This window comes from Poecilia reticulata, linkage group LG14, assembly GCF_000633615.1.
Source record: "Poecilia reticulata strain Guanapo linkage group LG14, Guppy_female_1.0+MT, whole genome shotgun sequence".
NCBI lineage: Eukaryota > Metazoa > Chordata > Actinopteri > Cyprinodontiformes > Poeciliidae > Poecilia > Poecilia reticulata.
In genome coordinates, this window is record NC_024344.1 from 16,235,270 (window position 1) to 16,256,839 (window position 21,570).

The window sequence follows — 21,570 nt, forward strand, 5'->3', positions numbered from 1 at the left end:
GTCAGAGAACAGGCTAGGGTCGAGATCCGGGTAGGCAAAAACAGTAGTCCAACAAGGGAAGGCAAAAGGGGAAAATCCAAAGGGCAAGAGCGAGGCAGTAATACACAGGGCGTGGATGAAGAGCTAGAAACTACTTGCTGAAAGCGTTCGATAATCTGGCAGTGTGCRGGTWGCGGAGGGAGRCTTAAGAAGGGGAGCAATCAGGGAGCGGCACAGCTGCAGGGAATCAGGGAGATGAGGGACACGACATGGATGGAGTCAAAACAAAAACAGGCACATGTCACCATTACAATAAAGAGCACAAAGCATAGAATTTGACTGATTAGATCTGCCGTTATGGATCGGACACATTGTCACCAATACCAGATTAATTCTTTTCAACGTCAGGACCGATAGATATAAATATCGGACCAGTCGTATCAGCATCTCTTCCCATACTCAGACATGTTTTCGATAACACGTCATCATGTTTTCATCGATATTAATTAATTATTGGCCTAAAACAAGCCACTATATCTAGCTGAAAGGTTACCAGTCAGTTTGTTTTCTCTTACTTTAAGTGTACTGAGATATTTTCAACAGAAAATAGACAACAAAAAAAATTAAATTGTGTGTTTTTGCAGTGTGCCACATTAATGAAATAGGCCTCTTCTGTTGTCTGCAGACACACAGCAGTCATAATGCCTGATCCTTTCAGAGCTCTCCTCAGTGTTAGCCAAGAAAAGAGCCGTGTTCTTCCCTATTCAGTGTGCAGCTCTCAAGCCCAGACATACTACATGTGACACCTCCAGCTCAGACTGACCCCTGTGTTTGGAAGCGTGTCCCTGTCAGCCGTCCTCGTGAGTCATTAGTGTGCGGCTGTGCCATTGAATCACTTTGAGGAAAAGGCATGTTGGGCTCCCAGCGTGGTTCACGTGATCGGGACGGTCAAGACAGAACCCAAAATGATTCACCCAGCTTCCCTACATGCGGCCCTGATGTGCAGCTGCTGCTTTTGGCTTCATGTTTCAGCCAGGGAGGGTTTTTATGAGAAACCAACTGCAAGTTGTTGGTCGTGTTTTGATGCGTGTTATCACTTTGAAACCCCGGGGAGCATTTTAGCACAAATCTTAAGATTTGAAAGAAGAGGAGATGTAAAACACCTGCTTCCTGTTCACATACCAAGACCTGCATGCATTAATATACGAATAAAAGAAGCAGGAGACTTGTTACTTTCATTTTAACCCTACAGAGGCACATGGAGCATGGCTGCATGTAGATTCTGTCTGTGGAGAATAAATACTTTATGGAAAAATACAGCATGTTCTTTGATTCCATTAAGCTATTTATAGATTTTCCTTACAGCTGTTTATCATGTATCCCCCTTTTTCTTGTTGTGCAGTGTCAGTAGGAATTGCATTTCAGCTGTAGCCATCTGTTTTGCTCAGCCCTCTGATAATGCAACCAAAATTTTAATCTGTTAGCGATCTACACTTTGGTTTTCTGCAGCACTTTGAGTTTGTTGTAGATTTGCTGCTGAGCTTTAGACGCCCAGTTGGTTCAGTTTTGATTGTAGAAAGTCTTTGGTGTGTAACTCATGGTTGATTCAATGACTGTAGAGTCCCGGTTCTGCAGCTCACGGTGTCCCATTTGTAGTCAGAACTCAGAAATTCTGAATTCCCAGTCGGAGAAATCAACTGGAACGTTAACCGAAGTCAGACTTCCCTCGCAAAGTGGTAAGACCAGCTTTGCATTTCTTTATGGCAGTAACAGTGGCAATCTGTGATGGAAACATATTTATTTTACAAGATACACAAGAGTGCATCTAAAATCAATGTTTCGGTCAGCAACTCTGAACAAATTAAAAGTGGTGTTTGCTTGAGAGAACGATGTTAGTAAGATGTACTACGAACAATGTCTTCTTGGGTGTCACCATTTTGAAACACTGACCTGTCCGAGTACGACAACTGGAACTCTGCTATCTTTAGTGCGAACCAAGTCCGACATCGGCGGTAAAATGCAACACAGCATTCAAAATAAGTCCAAAGCATCAACTTACTACCATCGTACCAAACACGGTGTCTCAACTGTGCCGCCACATTGATTTTTTTTTTTTTCTTTTTTCCAAAGAACCCTTCAAACCAGGCCGCACCTGTCTGGTGTTTTTGTAAAATCTAACATGCTAACGGAAGTTTTCACAGTCTGACCTCAGGAGGAACTTCCTGGGAAGAGTGACAGCAATCCTCATTTCCCTTCCAACAAGCTTTTTCTCTGTGGAATTGTCGACCTCCAATTCCTTAGAAAGTGCTCTATGACGTTGTTCAGGCAGATCAGATATGAAGTTTTATTTATGATATTTGTTCATGATTAGATAACCGTGTTGTTTGATAAGCATCACCTGCAGACTAAACCCTGTTTTTCAGGCTGCTGCAGCATGTTGCTATCCTCATTTTTCCCTATAGTGTTAAGATCAGATTGGTCGACGATGACCAAGACAAGACTGTTTGGATTCATGTTGTTGCAGCAGATCTCTATCTGTGCTTTCCTGGTTTGATAAAGCCAGAGCTGGCTTTTGTCTCTGCATAAGCAACAGAAAATGAAGCCAAGAGCGAAATTCATTTGCAGGATTTTGCATACAAAACATCAATTAACAATTCTCCTGGACTATTGTTTTCCTTGCAAAACTTGTTCCACAAAACAAAGTTTGCATTTTTCCATAAAGCCTTCTCGAGATTCGAAACCATCACACATGTTCAGACACATCTTCAAGCTGTTGGCGCAGATTTGCACCTTCAGCTCACTTTTTTTCCACTGATTCTCAGAAAAACAGAAAGCGACGGTGACCGTCTCTGCTTCTGCCCCCGAACACGAAGCTGAACATTGATCAGGGAATGTATGATCTCATCGTGACTTTGACCTTTGAAGATATTGTGAGTTATGGATAAAAATGTGTTTTGTGAGATCACTGTGACCTTTGTGAATAATACTAACCTGTGCCCTGTTTTCTCCAGGTACAAGGAGTTGATGACGGGGAAGACCGCCAGGAAGATAATAGCCATTTTATGGATCCTCTCCTTTGTCATCGGCCTCATTCCCTTCTTTGGGTGGAACATGAAGGACTCGAGTTGGGACAACTCCAGCTCGGTCAACAACTCGGACTGCAAAGAGTGTTACTTTGAGAGCGTGGTGGACATGCAGTACATGGTGTACTTTAACTTCTTCGTGTGCGTGCTGGTGCCGCTGCTCATAATGCTGGGCATCTACGTGAAGATCTTCACCGTGGCCAGGAAGCAGCTGAGGCAGATTGAGCTCAAGTGTGTGGGCAACGGCGACAACCAGAACAAGAGCCTGCTGCAGAAGGAGATCCGGGCCGCTAAATCCCTCTCCATCATTGTGGGACTCTTCACCGTCTGCTGGCTGCCCGTCCACATCCTCAACTGCCTCACGCTGTTTTACGGCGCTCTGGACAAGCCTCCAGTTGTCATGTACGTGGCCATCATTCTGTCTCACGCCAACTCCGCGATCAACCCAATCATCTACGCTTACCGCATTCAGGACTTCCGGAACACCTTCCGCAAAATCCTGGTGCGGCACGTCCTGTGCCGCAAGGAGGAGCTTTACCTCAGCTCCAACGGCAGCAGACGCAACAGAGACGAGGTCACAGTGACCATCGACCCTCTGCTATAGAGGCGGAGGACTCCATCAACGTCAAGGCGTGAGGTTTCTAATGTTTACAGAACAATGTGAAGATGAACCGATGTCAATCCCACCTTGAATGTAGACTTTTATTTATGAATCATATTGGGTTGGGATGGGGGTCTGTGAAGTTTTCAACTACAAGTCTTAAATAACTTTTTGTTGTTGTTGAAGGATTTTTGTTTAAATAGTTGAAGCTAACTGGATTTGTAGGACTGTGAGGATCCAAACTCAAGATGCTATTTATTGTTCTGAATTCACCGTTCCAACTACAAACACTCCTCTTTTTGTGCCCTGCTGTTTTTTATACTCTTGACATTCAGTGCCAGTGTTAAAATAATTTATTTATTACAAGACCTTGTCTTTGAGAATGTATTGATCAAACAAAGGTAAGTGTGTGCGTGTGTGGGCTACATCTGTACTTGTGGAGCTAAAGGAAGGTACAGCGGTAGCTTTCCTTACCTGTGGGTATTCTGCAGCTCACAGATCTTTGCTTCATCTGTTTGCTGAGAGGAGGACACATTTTCTTCAGCTTAGATTTATTTATGAATTTAATTCGGAAGGAAGCAGTTGAGGTGAAAGTGTGAATCTCTGCGTATCATTCATCAGTACCCAATAGTTTTCTCAGACAAGCTGACCTCATGGGTCCTTAAATAAGCACCGAGTTTGTAGAGTGCTAAAAAATTCAAATAAAGTGACGGTATAGTTCTTTTTTTTAATTGTGAGGTTCTGCTTAACAGTTCATTAAATTGCATTCAAAACATTTTCAAGACAAGTTTTATCTAAAATCGAGACGTGCATGAATGATAATTTGATTTTCCATCTACTTTAAATGCCCTTGAAATCTTCTAAGCCTAACTTGTCATTTATATAAAACCCAATTATGAATGTTTTGATTTTATTATCCTTACCGAGAGATGGCTGTAGACTCCTCTACCATTCCTCCTTTCTGGCCTCCAGCACATAGAATCCACTCAATATAGGTTAAAGTTTACATTTATAAAACATCAAGTCAATGCTGAGCTTCAGTTACAGCACGGCTAAGTCCTCAAAGCAGAAACCTTAATAGCAGAGTAACTGTTCCTAAATAGTATTTGAAGAAAACAACTGAGATTATTTTATGCTAGAGTTGTTTTTAAATGATTAAAGTCTCCAACGGACTAGCCGTTAGCTTTAGCCTATGGGGCGAACTAATCTGGATTTATACTAAATTAAGGGACTGCAAAGATTGCTTATAACCTTTTAACAGAATCTCACTTTCAAAATACAATTTTTTAAATTATTATTATAGGATGAACAACAAGAAACAAGCCACTTTTCTTCGCCGTGCATCTTACTGAAACCACTAAAAACCAAACTCACCTTTGTATGTGTTCCACAGGAAATGGCTAAGTGGTTGAAGTTGGCGTAGCTGCAAAACTCGCCTACAGTGATGCGCATTTCTTCAAGCGTAAGCTCAGGAAGTGGAGAACGGATCGTACCCTTTAAACTAATTTTGCGTCGGCATCGAACCTTTTTGGCTGCTTCACCATGACATGCAAAATGACACCTCAAATCAGAGTCTTTTATGTAACTCCACGTCGACCGGGTTCTGGTCACACGTCCCTTTAGTGGCTTGCATAAGACTTCATAGCTGTCATTGCTTTGGGTATAAGAGTTCAAACCTTCGCCCACAGTCGATCTTAAAAACCACAGATGGAACAGACACAAGCCATTTGATTTCGGAAAACAAACGATTTGAATCTTTAAGACAAACTTTAACTCAGCCGAGTAATGTTATGTGTGCCAACAAAAACAGGTTAGTAAATCCAGATTCCAGTGAGGGAGATTGTGAAAAGTAAATATTTTTAGACATAGAGGCATTATTATAATTCAAAGAAAAGCTTTTAAGCTGCAAAAGAAGGTCTTTCTGCAAAGTCACGCCATGTATGAACTACCAGAAGGCGTTAAGGTCACCTGACAGTCATCACTATTCAAATGAGCATTGCACTGACATTTTAATTTCCTGTTTTGGTGTGCTTCATTGGTGTAAAATAAGTGCTCTGATGTGGAGCCCTCGGTCTATGCTGCTGCTCTGTCTTTCTGCGTTTCTTGATTTCCACCTCCGTCTGATTTCAAGGGCTAAAACACAGGAGTGTCGCAACGTTTGGGGACATTCCAAAGGAGACATCTATACTGTAACTGCACTGTAGCGTTATCTTATCGTCTTTGTTGACTGATGTGTGACAATAAGTACTGTAGCTGTCTGGCTTTCTGCTTGATGTCAAACTGTTGCCTTGATTTCTTATTTTAAAAGGTAATGCGAACAATGGCAAGTTCAACATTCCTGCCTTTCATTCCCAAGTACCCATTTGTCTGTGTGCCATCCTGTTACTAATCAGGAAAAATGCCTCCACTGTGGTCAAGCTGATGTCCAACTTTTGGACGAAAGTTCATTCGTTCAACACAAAACCACAACTGTTTAACATGATGCAAACTGTATGTATGGTGAATTATTTTGTTAATAAAGGCAATGTTTATATTGGTAAGGTCGGATTTTATTCCCACATTTTAAAGCAGTGACGATTTTATATTTAGTAGCAGCGCGTGAGAAAAAAAAAATCATGACTGTGCAGTGAGATGGTTTGGAAGTGACCTCGGTGTCCAGATGTTCTCTCACTCCATAACTGATGGAGCTGCAGATAAAAAGCAACTAAAAATAAAGCTGTAAGTATTTGAGATCAAGAACATTTCAAAAAAAGAAAAAATGTAGAATCTGTTATCTTTCAGATAAATACAGCAGGCCAGAGAGGCGGCCATGTGGGGCTGCTACGGGCCCCCGGTCCCGCTCAGCACCGCGGACATCTGCTGGTCAGAGACGCTCTCCTGTTGGGTCACAGCCATAGCCTGACACAGGTAGACGGCCAGGATGTGTTTGCACTGAGAGGAAAGAAAAGAGAAAGAAAAAACAAAAAGACAAATTCATTCCACGGACGGTGGAAGCAAAAATGATTAATGTCACGGATATGAAGCTGCAATGACAGTCGGCGGTAATTCCAACAAGAAGATCTCATCAGAGATCTTCTTGTTGCCAACTGTTGCCAATATTCCTGTGAGAATCCTCCAGTCTCAGCTAATTTAAGATATTAATCAAGTTCTGCACCAAGATCTACAGAGTAAATGATGACATGGGTTATTAGACTTTATTAAGTTTTGGAAGCGTGTAATATCAGTAGCTTAATTACTGGATCGTGAGCAATTTTGCAGCTTTGTATTAAAACATCTTTATGGATACAGAGGCGTGGAAAAATCAGCTGGAAACTGGAAAAGACTCTGACCAAAGACCAGCTACTTGGAAACTCAAAAATGTATCTTTTTCCAGTCACTAAGTGTTTTAAACCCCGAGCGTTAGCAGGTTGTGGAAACGACACTCTGGGGTTTAAAGTGTTAACGAGTGAAAAACGTAGCTATTTTCAGCATTAGTACTTTTTTTTTTCTTTTAAAATGAAGCACATACAGATAGGAATCTGTTTAAAAGATGTGATATTTTAAGCTGCATGAGAGAGAGAGAAAGCAAGACTGTCAGCAGCAAACGGGAAGGCTGAAAACTGGACATAAAAGTTGCTCAATCAGTGTTTTTAATGGAACAAGCTGTATTTGGAAACGTTGGTAGTCTTATGGGAAGTTACAGTTAGCAATGCTAACAATGGTATTTGCTTAATTTTTCTTATATTTGTCATTTATTTCAATTTAAATAAGTAGCGACTCACACACCAGGCATTCAATCGTCTTTTGTTCTATCATAACCAATGACTGCTTGACAAAAGATAACAAATGTGGATCTTATATCTTCTGAAAGTTTTTCAAAGATCAACAAATACTAGAGTTGATATCTGCAGAACAATACTTAGATAAAAACTGAGATCAGAAATTAGGCAAAACATTCGGTTCAGTTTTAATATGCTCCAATGTGTCTGATTTTCAAACTACTTCAGTTTTCCACAACACTAAAATTATTTATTAGGGGTGGGCATTTATTGTATCGTTTATCAAGCTGTAAAAAATTTCTTATGAGAATTTTTATTTATCTATTTAGCTATTTTATCCAGTTTGTTCCGTGAGAGCATCAATAAATCAGAAAATTCAAAAACACGATTAAATGTGTTTTTGAATTTTTGACTGTGTGCAGTTTAGTGATATAAATCTAACTTTTTTTTTTTAATGAAGCGGTGTCCTCTTAAATGGGAATTTATTTATTGAATATTTGTGTTTGTGTTCACTATAAATGCTGTGCCATGCATTCACAACCATGCAGTTACTTAAAAAAATAAGAATAGTTTCATTTTTAACTTGATCTTTATCATTATCACAAAGCACCTCTAAATATCCAGTAGACACAGAGTTTTGTTTCTGCTGAAGGCAGTCTGCTGCTTGTATGGGAAAGGCAACACATTTTGCAGTTGCAGCTCAGTTATTTATCCTCTGACCCACTTTTTGAAACAAAATGGACCTGGTCCATCTTGCACTGAGCCAAGTTTGAGCCTACATATTCCCTGAATGGACTCCAGCTGCTGAAAATCATGCATGAAGGCCCTTTTATAAGACTCTGCAAGAAACTGATGCACTTCCCTGTGACTGTGAAAGTCATTTTACTTTGTTGCGTGTGTTGTGCATCAGTGTTGCTCATTGGGAGTCTCCATGGTCTGCTGCAGCTCTCCGTTTCTCACACTGATTTTAGCTGCATCCTCCAGGGAGACAAATCAGCCGCGCAGTCAGAGAAGGAGCCGAGCTTGTTTGTTTCAAGATATTTAGGGAGAGACCGAAGGGGAGACACCCATCAGTGACCAGACGAAAATACAACCTGACCACAACACATCTGTGCACACACACCGCAGTGTGCTTTGTCTCACTTGGCGGGGCAAAGTGTTTTTTGTTTTTTATTTTTCTTCTCAGAGATGCACGCTCGACTGAGAAGACACAACGGCTGTGAAACGGGTTGCATGTCTCCAAGCGTCGCTGGAAAGTACACGATGTACGACGAGGTGATGTGAACTCTGATACGTCTAAAGTTCCTCTACAGCAGTACAGGGCTTTCTTTAAGGACTATAGGTTAGTGAACTGGCCCTTCATTGGAACATCTTGTAACACATACATTTAAGTAGGGCTGAAATGATTTGTATTAATCTATTAGAAATAATTGTCAAAGTAATCGTTAATCGTTAACTGGAATGTGCAGATTTAAAAAACAGCAACAAAAAAAACATACTCAGAGTATTAATGAGGCCAAAACTGGATACATTTTTTTTACTTTGTGCATTAGAGATAAAAAAAAAAAGAAGTTTGTGCATTTTAGGCAGTTCAATTATCTCATTTGAAAAAGGAATTGTATTATTTGTTTCTTTGCATCTTTTAATGAACTTCTAATATTACATAAAAAAATCTTAAAAGAAAAATTGGCAGAATGTGCCAATTTTTTAAAATCAGATCAACTGATTAATCATCAAAATAATTGATAGCTAAAATAATTATCAGCTGCAGCTCTACATTTAAAGGACAAAAGATTAAAACGGTGCAAGAGTTGCAGTTCGTTTAAAAATCGTGTCTTTTTACATGAAGCAATGAACATTGAATATCATCAGCAAAACCGATCTGGTCTAATAAAGTCCAAACTTTAACTTGAGTACACGATTCCTGAGGAGCTCGGAAAACGTTCTGCTTATTGTCTTTAAAGCCATGCTAGTTTCCTATTGAGAAACAGGAAACTCAGGTCGTTTCATTGTTGAAACATTTTGCTTAAGACAAGATTTTGTAAGTTGATTTTATTCCAAGAAAGGTGTGGAAAGAGCAGGACTGATTGCTACTTGGGCTGCACCGATTGCAGTTTTCTGACTGATCGCCTATTACCGATCTTTTAAAGAGCCTAACTTACCGATTCCGATTTTGGCCGATACCATTATATCTAAAATGTTGCTCGATATATCAAGAAAGATGCTGAATCGGCAACAATGGGGTGACTATTGTTAGCTGTAAATGTGCAGACATGACCTGGTCGGCGGGTTTGTCAGTCAAAGCTCTCCCACAAGAGAAAAGGAAAGCACAGGGATGATTTTTAGACCTTTGCCGAGGTTGATAACATCGGTGGATAAGATTGGCTTCATATGTAAAAAAATCGTCCGATCACTAAATCTTCCAAAATGAAGGAAATTGGCACCGATAAATCGGTGCACCCTTAATTGTTTCCATTAATAAAGCAAGTTTGTTCGCTATTTCCTTAATAAAATCCCCTAAAAAGACTCTTTAACTTTAGTTTTCTCAAACTGATTTAGAGTTTTTCATGATCCTCTTATGGTGTTTTAGGTCACATCTGCTTTGAAACATGAAAAACCTCAGATTGTGAACGTAGCGCCCACGTTCGAATGCGAGTTGAAGCTTATATATATATTCTTGTTTAAAATTTCTCATCTCGGCTTTCATTTTCAGTTGGACCTAAAATTAGTCAACACATATGGAAATTAAGTTTTCATCCTTGTTGGAGGATTAACTATAAAAACAATAAATTAGAGTAATTTTACAAAGACTGGACAGATGAAACACTTTTGTGTTTGAAGGTTTGCTATGAAAGCCCTGATTGGAATGTAGTTAAGCAGCGACAATGATGAGCTGACTGATATCAGATGTGAAATTGCAAAAAAAAAAAAAACCTGCTTTACCCCAACAGAGGCTGCTATGAATGCTAAGGCTAGTTAACATAGACACCAATAATGGCGAATAAACAGTTTTCCTGGAACACCAAGTTGTTTCTCCACCATTAGCACATTGAGCAGCGCTTACATGAGTGTGATTCATAGCGCTAAGACCCTCCTTTTGGCTCTGATTGGTTATTTTTCACAGGGAGCCTTGCATTTCTTCATACAGCAATAGTAGCAAAAGGAGGATGACCTTGATTTTTTCACTGATTATCCGTCATGTTGCACTGTCACAACATAGAGAGAGTTTTAGCAAATATGGAAAAACATGCTGCAGCTTTAAATGACCTAAATAGGGACACAGCTTATATGGAACCAGGTTCTGGGAGACTCACCAGCAGACCTTGGTTTCTGCGTAGAACGGTATAGGTGAACGCCGGGCAGGGACAGTAGTGACAGGACAAGAAGCAAGTGTACAAACGGCCTGAGCCTCCAATGACCTGCAAACGATTCATGCAAACTAGATTATTACAAGACAGAGCACTGATGTAAATTCTTCTGCTGTGGGTTTATTATGTGCCAGGAGTCTGGCAGCGATCACAAATGTTTATATCAGCACACATTAGTTTCACTAGAGGGTAGAATTACAGATTTTTATCCCTCGATTCTAATTACCGACTCTTTATCTCTGCAAACTTAAAAAACAAACAAGAGTGAAAACATCATTATTTACGGTAGCAGTGAAAACAACACTTCTATATTTTAAGTCCTCTAATGAGCAGAGAAACATTGAATTAAACTGCAGACAACTCCTTCAAAAAAGAACATTTCCCAAAAAAGTCTTGGTAGTCATCAAGACATATTTTGGTAAATGTGAGACAGGACTTTGTGTTCTTAATCATCAGGTTTGGTTTTTGTCTCTAAATGATGCCATTCATGCCCCGTATCGTTCTTTTTTTTTGTTGAACTGTGAACTCTGACCTTAAGGCAAGCGAGGCCTACAGAGCTTTAAATTTTGTTCTGGGTTCTGAAACAGAATGTGTTATTCTTGGAATGCTGCTCATTCCAGGAATAAATTTGGAGATCGGCCACTTTCACTGTCCAATTCTAATTTAAAAAAATACTTCATTGATCCCAAAGGGAAATTAAATGTTGTAACTCATTTATTTAAAGAGTTATTGTAGGCGGTGATGGCTGTTTGCAGGAATGATCTCCTGTAGCAGTCTGTATCACAACAAATTCGAGGAAGCCTTTGAAGACATTATCTATTTTTCTATGGCTCTATGTCTCATAAAGAGGTTCTGTTCCAATGTTTTTCTTTGTGGGTAATAGATGTTACTGGACTTGGAGGTGGCTTTTCAATTATTTTGTTTTCTACAAAATGTCTTTGGATCTATTCAAGTATTCAAGTGATTATTGATTCTAACCTTGTGGCAGTATTAAAACCTTGGTGTGGTTTGTCCTAGGAGACGGTAGTTATATTTTCACGCAGTGCAGGGTTGATTTGGATAGATTTGCTTCCTTTTATAAACTAAATAACCATTTAAAAGCCACATTTTGTATTTACTCTAATAATATTCGATAAACACAGGCATTTTAACTATTCTTTTCTCTCTCAGGAGCTCATTTCGAGTATTCCCCACTATGAAAAAGTTATGATCTAAGGTAATCTTGCTACCATTTTTTCATTTCCTACGAGTTATTTAGAAGAGCGGGAGCAGAAGTCATGTATTTTTAAAGGAGCTGTGTGGGATGTCTAATGGCCCTGGGTGACGGAGCGTCGTGTCCGCGGTGTCGGCATCCCCTCCCAGCTTTGGACAGTGATTTAAGCTCCTCTCTCATGCTTGTGAGGGCGCGCGGGAACATCACATTGGCAAATTAGCATGACACAGCACAATAACTAATGTCTCTCAGACTTGGCACCATTATTCTGCTGAGATATAATTCATTACCTTCCCCTATGATCTCCCAAAGTAAAAAAACAGCTCATTTGTTCAGTACGACGCTTCATTAGAAAAAAGGCACAGAAGAGAAAATTGCCTGGACTCAATGCAGCTTGAGGAAGACAAATAAAGCACCATGAATACTGGGATGAGGAAGGAACACTGTGGTAACTAAACCAAGGACTTTCTAAAGAGTTAGGCTGATTAAGAAGCAGCTCACACTCGGGCCCTTTTTGTTTTCTGTTGGCGTCAAAGAAATGTGGCTCTGCTGGAGCTCACACAGCAGCACTGGCAGCTAATATCATCAAAGGATACAGTAACATGCAGACATGGATATATGTTTGTTTGGTAAACACAATACATCAAAATCTGACATGTAGTGGTAGGAAAACAGGAAGAGAGATAGAGAGAGAAAAAGACAGAGAGAGAGTTAGCACTGAAAGGAAGCCAACCAGGAGCCGACAGAGCTGACTGCTTCTGACGCAATAAAACCCTGGAATATCACAACCGCATGCGATCATTCTGCATCTGTGCATCACCTTTCATCTGATCAGATGCATTTATGTTGACTTATAAAAAGTGCTTTAACATTTAATGCACGGTCTCCCCCGGGGTATTACAAGCCTGGCAGGTCACCAGGCTTTAATTGTGCCTCCACCAGCCTAAGTATTGCTTATTTATTTAAGACTTTTTAGTTGATGTTCAGGTGTTGATGGTCCAATCTTTTAATAACACATGATTGTCAAGTGATAATTTCAAATTTCCTGTCAACTTTAAACATTTTTTAACTCAAAAACACGACGGGCTGCTGGATGAATGACTGCGATAGCACCCAAGTTTAGCAACTATGACAGAGTTGTTAAAATAACTGCTAAAAATAGTTGCAGAGGATGCTAACCGCAGAGAAGAAAAACATCTTTGACCTTCACTCTGGTGTTTGAAAGGTTAAAAGGTCAGGAAAGTTTCTGTAATTGTAACAGTCAAGGAGCAAACGTTCATAGCCCAAATCTAAACATTTCTTGTTAAATTTGTAGATTAGGGCTGGATTATTTCCTTGATACTCTAACAAGCCGTCATTCTGTGCTGTGGTTAATTACAGTCAGAGTTGGACTGTACCAGCTTAACTTTATGAAACTGGAACTAACAAAAATCTATGTTAGTCAGAACCAAAGCAGAAAGTTTGTATGGATGATGCAAGAACTTTAATTTTTAAATTTATTGTTTTAGCACAAGTGTTAATTTGTCACTTGTTATGTTTCCAGTGACTATTAAATTTCGCAGATGAGAATTAGGAAAATAAATTTGCTTAATGGAAACTCACAATTTTTTGCTGTACAGAAATTTGTGTATTTTGCAAAACTGCAACGGAAACTTTTTTTTTTGCATCACACAAGTCACGTGATCAACAACAGGATGTTACTACTGATGGAAAAGACGAAGATGACAGGAAGTGGTAGGATGATGATGGCACAGCATGTTTTTAATGACTTACAGTGTAAACAAACTGATTCATGTGTGATTTTAACTGCCTTTCTTATTTAATGGAAACACAACTGCAAAATTGTGTGTGTTTTTTTTATATCCTAGAGCTGGTCTGTTAAATCTTCTAGTAACTTCTCTTAGACGACTTTTCTCTTGACGTCTTCCTCACTGGATTGTTGTGCATTAATCCAAGTTTAGTGTTTCACACGTATCCCCATAACCCTTTGACAGCTTTTGCCTGAATTATTGCCTTTTGTTGCATATTTCTCCATTTCAAACATCTGACAGACTAAGAGCCCTTCAAAATAATTGCAATTAACATGATTTTTCTGATATCCAACAGCATAAATCATGTCATTTACCTTATTAAGCATCAATTAAATGCTAAAAGCATATATCAAATGATGGATGTCCAAAGTGCTGCATGTTATAGCTATTAATTGTTTTTCCTTTCTGCATCTTTGAGCTGTCACATGTCTATAAAAGTAACACCAGTGTAATAGTTCAGATCCTATCAGCCATCAGATTCTGAATGCTACACAGTTCATTTTCTTTCATAAGATGAAACTTGGATTAATTCATGACTTGGTCATTTTGACGGACACACCAAACATGAGTTTCATTAATAATTACCATCTTAAATTAAGAACTGAAGAGTTCTCATTCAACTTTTTGAACAGAAAGAAAAACGCAGAAAATTATCAAAACATGCCTTCGAAATTGTGGCCTTACTTTTACTTCCTTTATTTAGCCAATGAAAAGTGTGTGGGTGGAAGTACTGACCAACAAAAAGAAATGGATATGGAAAATAAAAAAAATTGTGATGAAAATGGAAACCGAGACCTGAAGTTTGATTACTCCAAAGCCAATTTGATTAAAACAAAAAAAAGAAAACTATCATTTTGATGTATTCATTTGGACTGAAAGTAATAAGGTTACAAAATATAAAAAAGTAACTTGTTTTCATCTGCTTAAATTTTTGTGTTCTGCTTCATTTGAGATGTTTTAATAACACCACACAGTCGGTGTTTCTGTTCATACTTTTGCTCCCCTGCAGACATCAGTGCATCATCCCTTATGTAAAGGTCAGTGGATGTTAGGAATGAGATAAGGTGAAGATCCCAGTGGTGAAATGCCAAGTTCTCATGAGTAATTCCTCCCTTCAGCGGAAAGAGACTGAGAGAGAACAACCACAACATGAGAAATCCAGTAGAATCCAGTAGATACGGGAAAAATATATATGGCATATTTACGGGAAGCTACAAAAAAACCCTGCTTCATTCGTCATCTCGATTCAGTAACGTACAAACGCATATCACTCAGCTCTCTCATCCTCTTTTAATCCAAGTGGAAATCTTCAGGATGACTAATTGAAGGCGGCTTTTTTCTTTTTTAAGGGAGAAGCAAAGTTCTTCAAAATGTCGCAGTTGAGATTTATTTGCTAAAAGTTCAATGCAGCTTCCTAAGTCAGAGCGCGGTGTGAAGACGATGTACCCTGAGCTGAAACACACATCCCATAGTCCAGCTTAAAAGATCAGAGCTGTCAGAGCACAACCCCGGGTCGTCAAAGAGCCGTTTTCACCCGCTCACCGAGGCGCTTCCAGCGGCTCATTAAAACTCACCTCAACACAGCCGGAGAGCGAGTTAGGCTCAATAAACATGTTTTTTTGAATAGATGTTGCTCTCCTAATAAAGCTTCTCTAAAAACGGAGGCATAAAAAGACTGGCTGTCAAATAGAAGAAGAAAATAAATCAGCAAAAGTCTAAACAAGTTAAAAAGAAACATTTATTACTGATTTTTCTCAAACATTTACAAAACTTTACTTGTACTAAACAGCTGCCTCGGCCTTAATTGATGTCTACGGCGAGTAATAAAAAGTCGCATTTACAGTCATAGTTAAGCGCCAATATTTCCACATTAGTACCACAAACACTTTGAGTTTTACTGCAAAAAAAAAGAACAAAAAATCACAAAAAGAACCACAAAATCTTGGAGGGACTGAAAAGAAGTTCAATAACATTATTTAATTTTAAGGATTCATTGATATTTTAACAGTTTGTGAACGGGTTTTATCGATACATTCTGGCACAGCTGGCCCTTTAAGAGCATTCATGATCTTGATTTGGCCCAAAATGAAAACGAGTCTGACACCACTGATCTACAGACAACAGCCAGGAAGTTAAAGCCTGGGCAGAGATTGGTCTCCACACTGACAATGAGCCAAAGTGTTTACAAAGTGGGTTTAGGACTTTGTGTGTGACCATCACAAAGTCCTGATCTCAGTCCTCTACAGCAGGAGAGTCAAACTCATTCTCATTTCGGGCCGAATTGACATCACAAATGTCCTCAAAGGACAGGTTGTGGCAGAATACATTGATAAAATGGCACCTGATGAGTACTTTTTAAAACTAATATCAAACATCTTTTCACATTAATGCAACTTGGCAGTACTAAGGTAAAAACTGCTTTTATTTAATTGAGAAAATAGTATTAAAGCACATGACTGTTATCTTGAAGGCTCGAGGGCCACATAAATAGTTGTGTTGGGTCAGATTTGGCCCCCGAGCCTCGAGTTTGACACATGTGGAAGGAAACCCAATAGGAGGAAATGTACGCAAACTTCTGATTTTGGCGACATTAATACATCTCTACTATATTATTTCTCTCAATTATGAGAGAAATAATATATTTTTAGAAAGTGGAAATAACTTTGGAGAGAAGTTATTTCCACTTCTCAGTTATTTCCACTGACCTGAAAAAAGAAGTTTGGTCTGGTCTAACTTCAGACAGTGAGAAGAAAGATGTAAGAGTCTCTTATTTTGTGCATGTAAACTTCTGGTTTCAACTGTCCTCACATTCAGGAATAAAACAGAGCGCAATAAAAGTTTGGTTTCAGAAATACTATGACATAATGTTGGTGAAAAAGCAAAAAGGAAAGTCATTTTCAGTGGTTTCTTTTGTAAAGAAAAGGGATTTTATTTTTTTTATTTGGCCCTACAGGGTGCTGGACAGCAAATATCAACCAGCCTTGAGGGAAATCACACGAAACAATCACAATTCAAGAGCAGAGGTGAAACTATCCCAACAGAACCACGTTCCTGTTCGGCTTCATTGTCATAAAACGGCTCCCTTTATAAAACTATTTTTATTTCAGTCTGAAGGAGTTTACCGGAAAACCGGGACACAATGACCACAAACTGTGTGCAGAACGTCGATTCTCCCACCACAAGTAACTTTACACCCGTCTGACGCGCAGACGGCATGACTCAGTAAAGATGACGGGTTTGTTTGTCTGAGAAATTCTGTGGCAATCCTGGATTTAGAGAAATAGATAACATCCGGACTCCAACTTCTTGATTTGATAAATGTGTTCAGACCTTCTGTTGGATTTATTTTTAGTTATTTCCAGGATTTAGTTTTTAAAACCCAGTCCTTTTCTTTTTGTGCTTTAGAGTTTCTGTAATACGCTACTGTAGGGCTGAAACGATTAATTATGATGAATCAATTATTGAAATACTTGTCAACTAATTTCGTAGTCAGTTGATCTTTAACTGAAATATACAGACTCAAAAAAAGACAATTTCCTTAAAGAGCAACAGACTCATAGTAATTAGACAAAAACTGTAGAAAAGTCTATGTATGTTTTGGATTTAAGAAAAACCGTCTTTGTCTGTAAATGTGTTCTACCTAGAACTCCTCAAGTGGTAAAGTTTTAGCTATATTGGTTCAAATCCTGTAAAAAAAAATCTATTAAACACCTTTTACATTCATCTCTTATTTAAAACAGTAAGTGAATGATTTATTAGCATCTATTAATGCATTTCTAAAACTGTATAAAAAGTCTTAAAAACAGCTTCATTTTTGGGTGCTGTGGTGGTGCAGGGGTGAAGCACAACCCATGTATTGAGGCCTTAGTCTTCATGCCGGTGGTCACAGGTTCGATTCCCGGCCTGGTGACATTTGCCGCATGTCTTCCCCGTCTCTTATAACCCTATTTCCTGTCAAACTACTTTCAAATAAAGGCCACTAGAGCCAACAAAACCTTTAAAACAAAACAAAAAAAAAAAACAGCTTAATTTAACCACTTATCTAAGTGTCAGAATAATCAATAGATTAATTAGCTGCAGCCCTGCACCACTTAGCATAAACATCTTTACAGTTAGATTGATACCAAGCAAAACAGGCTTACTAGCAAAAATTTAACTGCTGTCTATTGTCATACGAGACAGGAAATTGTCTCCATGCTATTCTTAGCAGGCACCGAATACTGCACATCACCACAAACGTATCAGCCAAACTGTGAAACATGGTGGGTGCAGCGTCATGCTGTGGCGGTGCTTCTCAGTGGTAGGCCAAGGTAGAAGGTGAAAGGAATGCAGCAAAATGTAGAGAAATCCTGGAGAACAATTTGTTTTTGTTTATAGGAAAGCTTTTCTAAATCCCCCAAGAAGTAATTGAATCTCAGTATAAAATCCAGCTGTTCCAGAGGTCAGACAGAGGACGCAGCAAACAAAAGAGACATGCATGAGAAAACACTACACCTCACCCTGAACGCGCCACCCCCGCTTGAAAAATAAACCAACTTTATACGACTGTTACTCAACCCGGAAAGTCTTGTGATACTGTTGACAGAAGAACCAAATTCATAAACAGCAATCATGCGGCTCATATATGGAAGTTGCTCTGTTGTACCTTGCAGTTCAACACTCTGGAGTTTATAGAGATTGTCAGCTGTGCAAACGGGGGACTCCTGACTGCAAAACGTGCAACGTTGACAGCTACTTAACAGACCTGGAAGGCTTTTCGACCGCTGGGAGAGGACAGACACGTGACGGAGCGCTGGTCAACCAGGTCCAACGCCTGCAGCGCACAAGTCCCGAAGACAAACTTCAGCCTGCGAAGACGAGAGGAAGGCAGGGTGAGAGCTGAGGGAAACCAATAAAGGCAGAGATCTCACAGGTTCAATCTTGGTGCATGATTCAAAGTTATAAGCAAATACGAGCTCCAAGGATTAGTCGATCAAAAATAATTTGCTATTTGTAATTCATTGATAATTCAAGAACATTTTTATTTAGATGTTCTGATCGCAGAGCATGCACGGTGGCGAAACACAAAACTGCTGCTGTACAAGTTACACAACAGGCTGCTGCTAGGTAACCAAAGACAGGGTGAGTTAGTTGATGCCACCAAGGGAGCGACTTCTTCTGCCTACATCCCCCAGAATGCTGTGCGGTTCTGGAGCGAAGTTCAACGAAATTATTTAAAATTCAATCATATGTATTATCTATTGGTATTGTTCACTTTGACATTTCAAAGGCTCAAATGGATAAAACTCGAGTAGCTTTGTTGTAAACTTGGTTGTTCTGCTTCCCACTATTTGCTTTTTGAAAGTCTTGCTCTCTCTCGCTCTCTTGCAGCTTAAATGAACCAATGAATCACATTGAGTTTGGTACCAAGTGGTCAACAATCAGGGCCCGTCAAGCAGAAAAGATTTTAGCCAACAGAGGATTTTTGGTCCCTTTTTTGGGGGGATGGGGGATAGAGGGTGAAAGTGAAACCGAGTTTGTTTTGTTTGTATGTTTTTAAGCCTGCAAACCACGAAAAATAAAAAAATATATACAATCTATAGAAATGAAAATAGAAACAATGTAACCACATTTTGTAAGTAGTCGCTAATTTGTGAAAAGACAAACGTGGAGCGAAACCTCAACTTTCTGACAAATTTCACAAAACAAAAGATTTTCCACAGCGTGAGCCCCTAAACTGGAAACTTCCTGATGAACAAACAGGATGTGAAAGTGTTGCGCAGACAGGGAACGGCCCTCACTGACAGCAGCTCAGACCACCAGGCCAGGAAACGTTTCCGTCAACACACAGGCCAGCACCGTGTCTCTGTCTCCACGTCACGTGGGGCAAATCCGAGCCATAAAAATGCCCTGTTCATTCTCCTTGGTGTGGTTTAGCAGTTCACCGTAACTCAACCCGAGCACCCTTTCCATCACCGCTCGGATCACACCGGATGATTGATGTTAATGCTATTCTCACGCAGATATTTTAAACAGAAAACTGAAGAAAAATGGCTGTCAAGCTCAAAATAAATACCTTTGACAGAAGCAAATGTGCTATGTATTAGGAAAGTGGATACTTACGCAATAAGTAGGTCATCGGGTACTGCAAAAAGAAAAAAGAAAAAAAAAATCTCAATTTCAAAATGTAACAAATAATTCCAGTTTACTGAGGAACTGTTTAAAGGAGACAATAATCTAACTCCAGGTTGTTGCTTCTGGCCGTCACACTGGAACTGGAACATTGCAATCAAATGCAACTACTCTTGGGTAATGTGTTACTCTGTGGCAAAGGAAAGGCACGCTGCCAAACGTTTTTTTTATTCAGCAGCTCCACATTCTGCCTGAGCAAAACATACCTGAAATATGCAATTATATTGTTGCAAAAAATAAGACTTACTTCTTATTTTTACGGATTACCTTCGAGGTTAAATAACATCAGGATATATGTGTAAAACAAACAACAGGCACAGGTCTGATTTTGCAAATGAGTCTGCAGTAAAAGAGAGCACTTGCAGACATTAATGACATAACTACAAGAGAACAGTCAGTTGAAACAACAAAATGCATCAAGAAAAGGTCTTCAAGCAAGAAAATTAACTCAGAACGGGGCAACAAATTTAAGTTGCTCCCTCCGTTTAAAATAAATGGGGATGAAAGGGAAAATATCCACACACATTTCTTGGACCAGGGTGGGGTGAGTAACCTTCACAATCTGGGAAACCAATTCTTCCATTGCTGCTTCAAATTCCACTTTTTGCAAAGGCATGATGCCAGTTGTTAATGCTAAGGATTACAGTTGCAATGCAAAGTTTGAAAAGAGCTATCCAAACCAACCTGACCCTGTGAAAAAGTCTTTGCTTTCTTAAAAGAAATCCTCAGCTAAAAACAGATGTTTATACATACTCAGGTTATCTTTGTCTAATATTAAATTTCTCTGATGATCTGAAATATTTACGTTTGGCAAAAAGAAATAACAGAAGAACTGTATTAAGATGGGAAATATTTTTTTCCAAGAACTACTAGAATGAATTAAGAAACCACATTAAGTCTTATCAGAAAAAAAAAAAATTAAGTCAACATTGTTATGTGGATATATGGTACGTTAACCGATTTGTACTGAAGATCGGTGGTTATGGCCTACTAACAATGTCAAAACTCTGTTCACGGCTCTTAAAATCCAGTTCAAATTCTAAGACAGCAGTGCCCCCTACAGCTCAAATAGTTAACTACATTACCGTGCTGCATTAGCAAAGGCTACATTTCTTTCACTGCACAAGCAGAGTAAAAATACTTTCATTTTATTTGAAGCAAATAGCAAGTCGCTATAGACATCCGATAATTGAAATCTGCCAAGACAGAGCGGGAACTAGGAAGTTAGTATTTCTCGTTGTTAGTTCGTAGAATTCAAGACACTTTTCCGTTAAAAACAACCAAGCTAGCGGTCGTCTTGGCCCAAATATCACCACTCGCTCTTTTCTTACTTTGCGTCGTCTCTTCGTATATTTTCTGGATGTCTCGGAAAAGTTGCTCTGCTACTGCAGGTAAAAACGTCCGCATTTTTTCCACATATTTTTTTGTTTCTGGCACTACCGCTCTTCATCAGCCAATAAGGCGCGACCATAACATTACGACTTCCGGTGTCAAAGTGCTGAAGTCCTTTCAAAGTAAACGTTATTTTCACCTTCGCAAATAAGCACGGTAATTAATATTTTTTAATAAAGTTGATTTAACTTTCA

At 39.2% G+C, this 21,570-nt stretch overlaps 2 protein-coding genes across 4 annotated transcripts in view; one reads left to right on the forward strand and one right to left on the reverse strand.

The window, feature by feature from the left end:
• Positions 1 to 6,199, forward strand: part of adora2b (adenosine A2b receptor) — a 24,534-nt gene extending 18,335 nt beyond the window's left edge. For all 3 annotated transcript variants that reach the window (XM_008428060.2, XM_008428061.2, XM_008428062.2), the window contains exon 3: positions 2,991 to 6,199. In XM_008428060.2, the coding sequence (XP_008426282.1) occupies positions 2,991 to 3,666 (676 nt within the window). In that variant the 3' untranslated portion in view covers positions 3,667 to 6,199. The remainder of the gene's footprint in view (positions 1 to 2,990) is intronic.
• zswim7 (zinc finger, SWIM-type containing 7) lies at positions 5,905 to 21,489 on the reverse strand. Its single transcript, XM_008428059.2, has 5 exons — positions 21,316 to 21,489; positions 19,916 to 19,937; positions 18,558 to 18,660; positions 10,736 to 10,840; positions 5,905 to 6,594 (listed from the first exon to the last, which is right to left on the reverse strand). The coding sequence occupies exons 1-5, from the start codon at positions 21,389 to 21,391 to the stop codon at positions 6,484 to 6,486; spliced, it is 417 nt and encodes a 138-aa protein (XP_008426281.1). The 5' UTR covers positions 21,392 to 21,489; the 3' UTR covers positions 5,905 to 6,483.
• Positions 21,490 to 21,570: the final 81 nt, after the last annotated feature.

Excerpts from the sequence above, each read along its gene's own strand:
- zswim7 (XM_008428059.2), bottom strand. The coding sequence starts at position 21,391 with ATGCGGACGTTTTTACCTGCAGTAGCAGAGCAACTTTTCCGAGACATC. Across the intron at positions 18,661-19,915 it reads CCCGATGACCTACTTATTGC|GCTGAAGTTTGTCTTCGGGA; the intron begins GTAAGTATCCAC and ends TCGTCTTCGCAG. Across the intron at positions 10,841-18,557 it reads GCGGTCGAAAAGCCTTCCAG|GTCATTGGAGGCTCAGGCCG; the intron begins GTCTGTTAAGTA and ends AATCGTTTGCAG.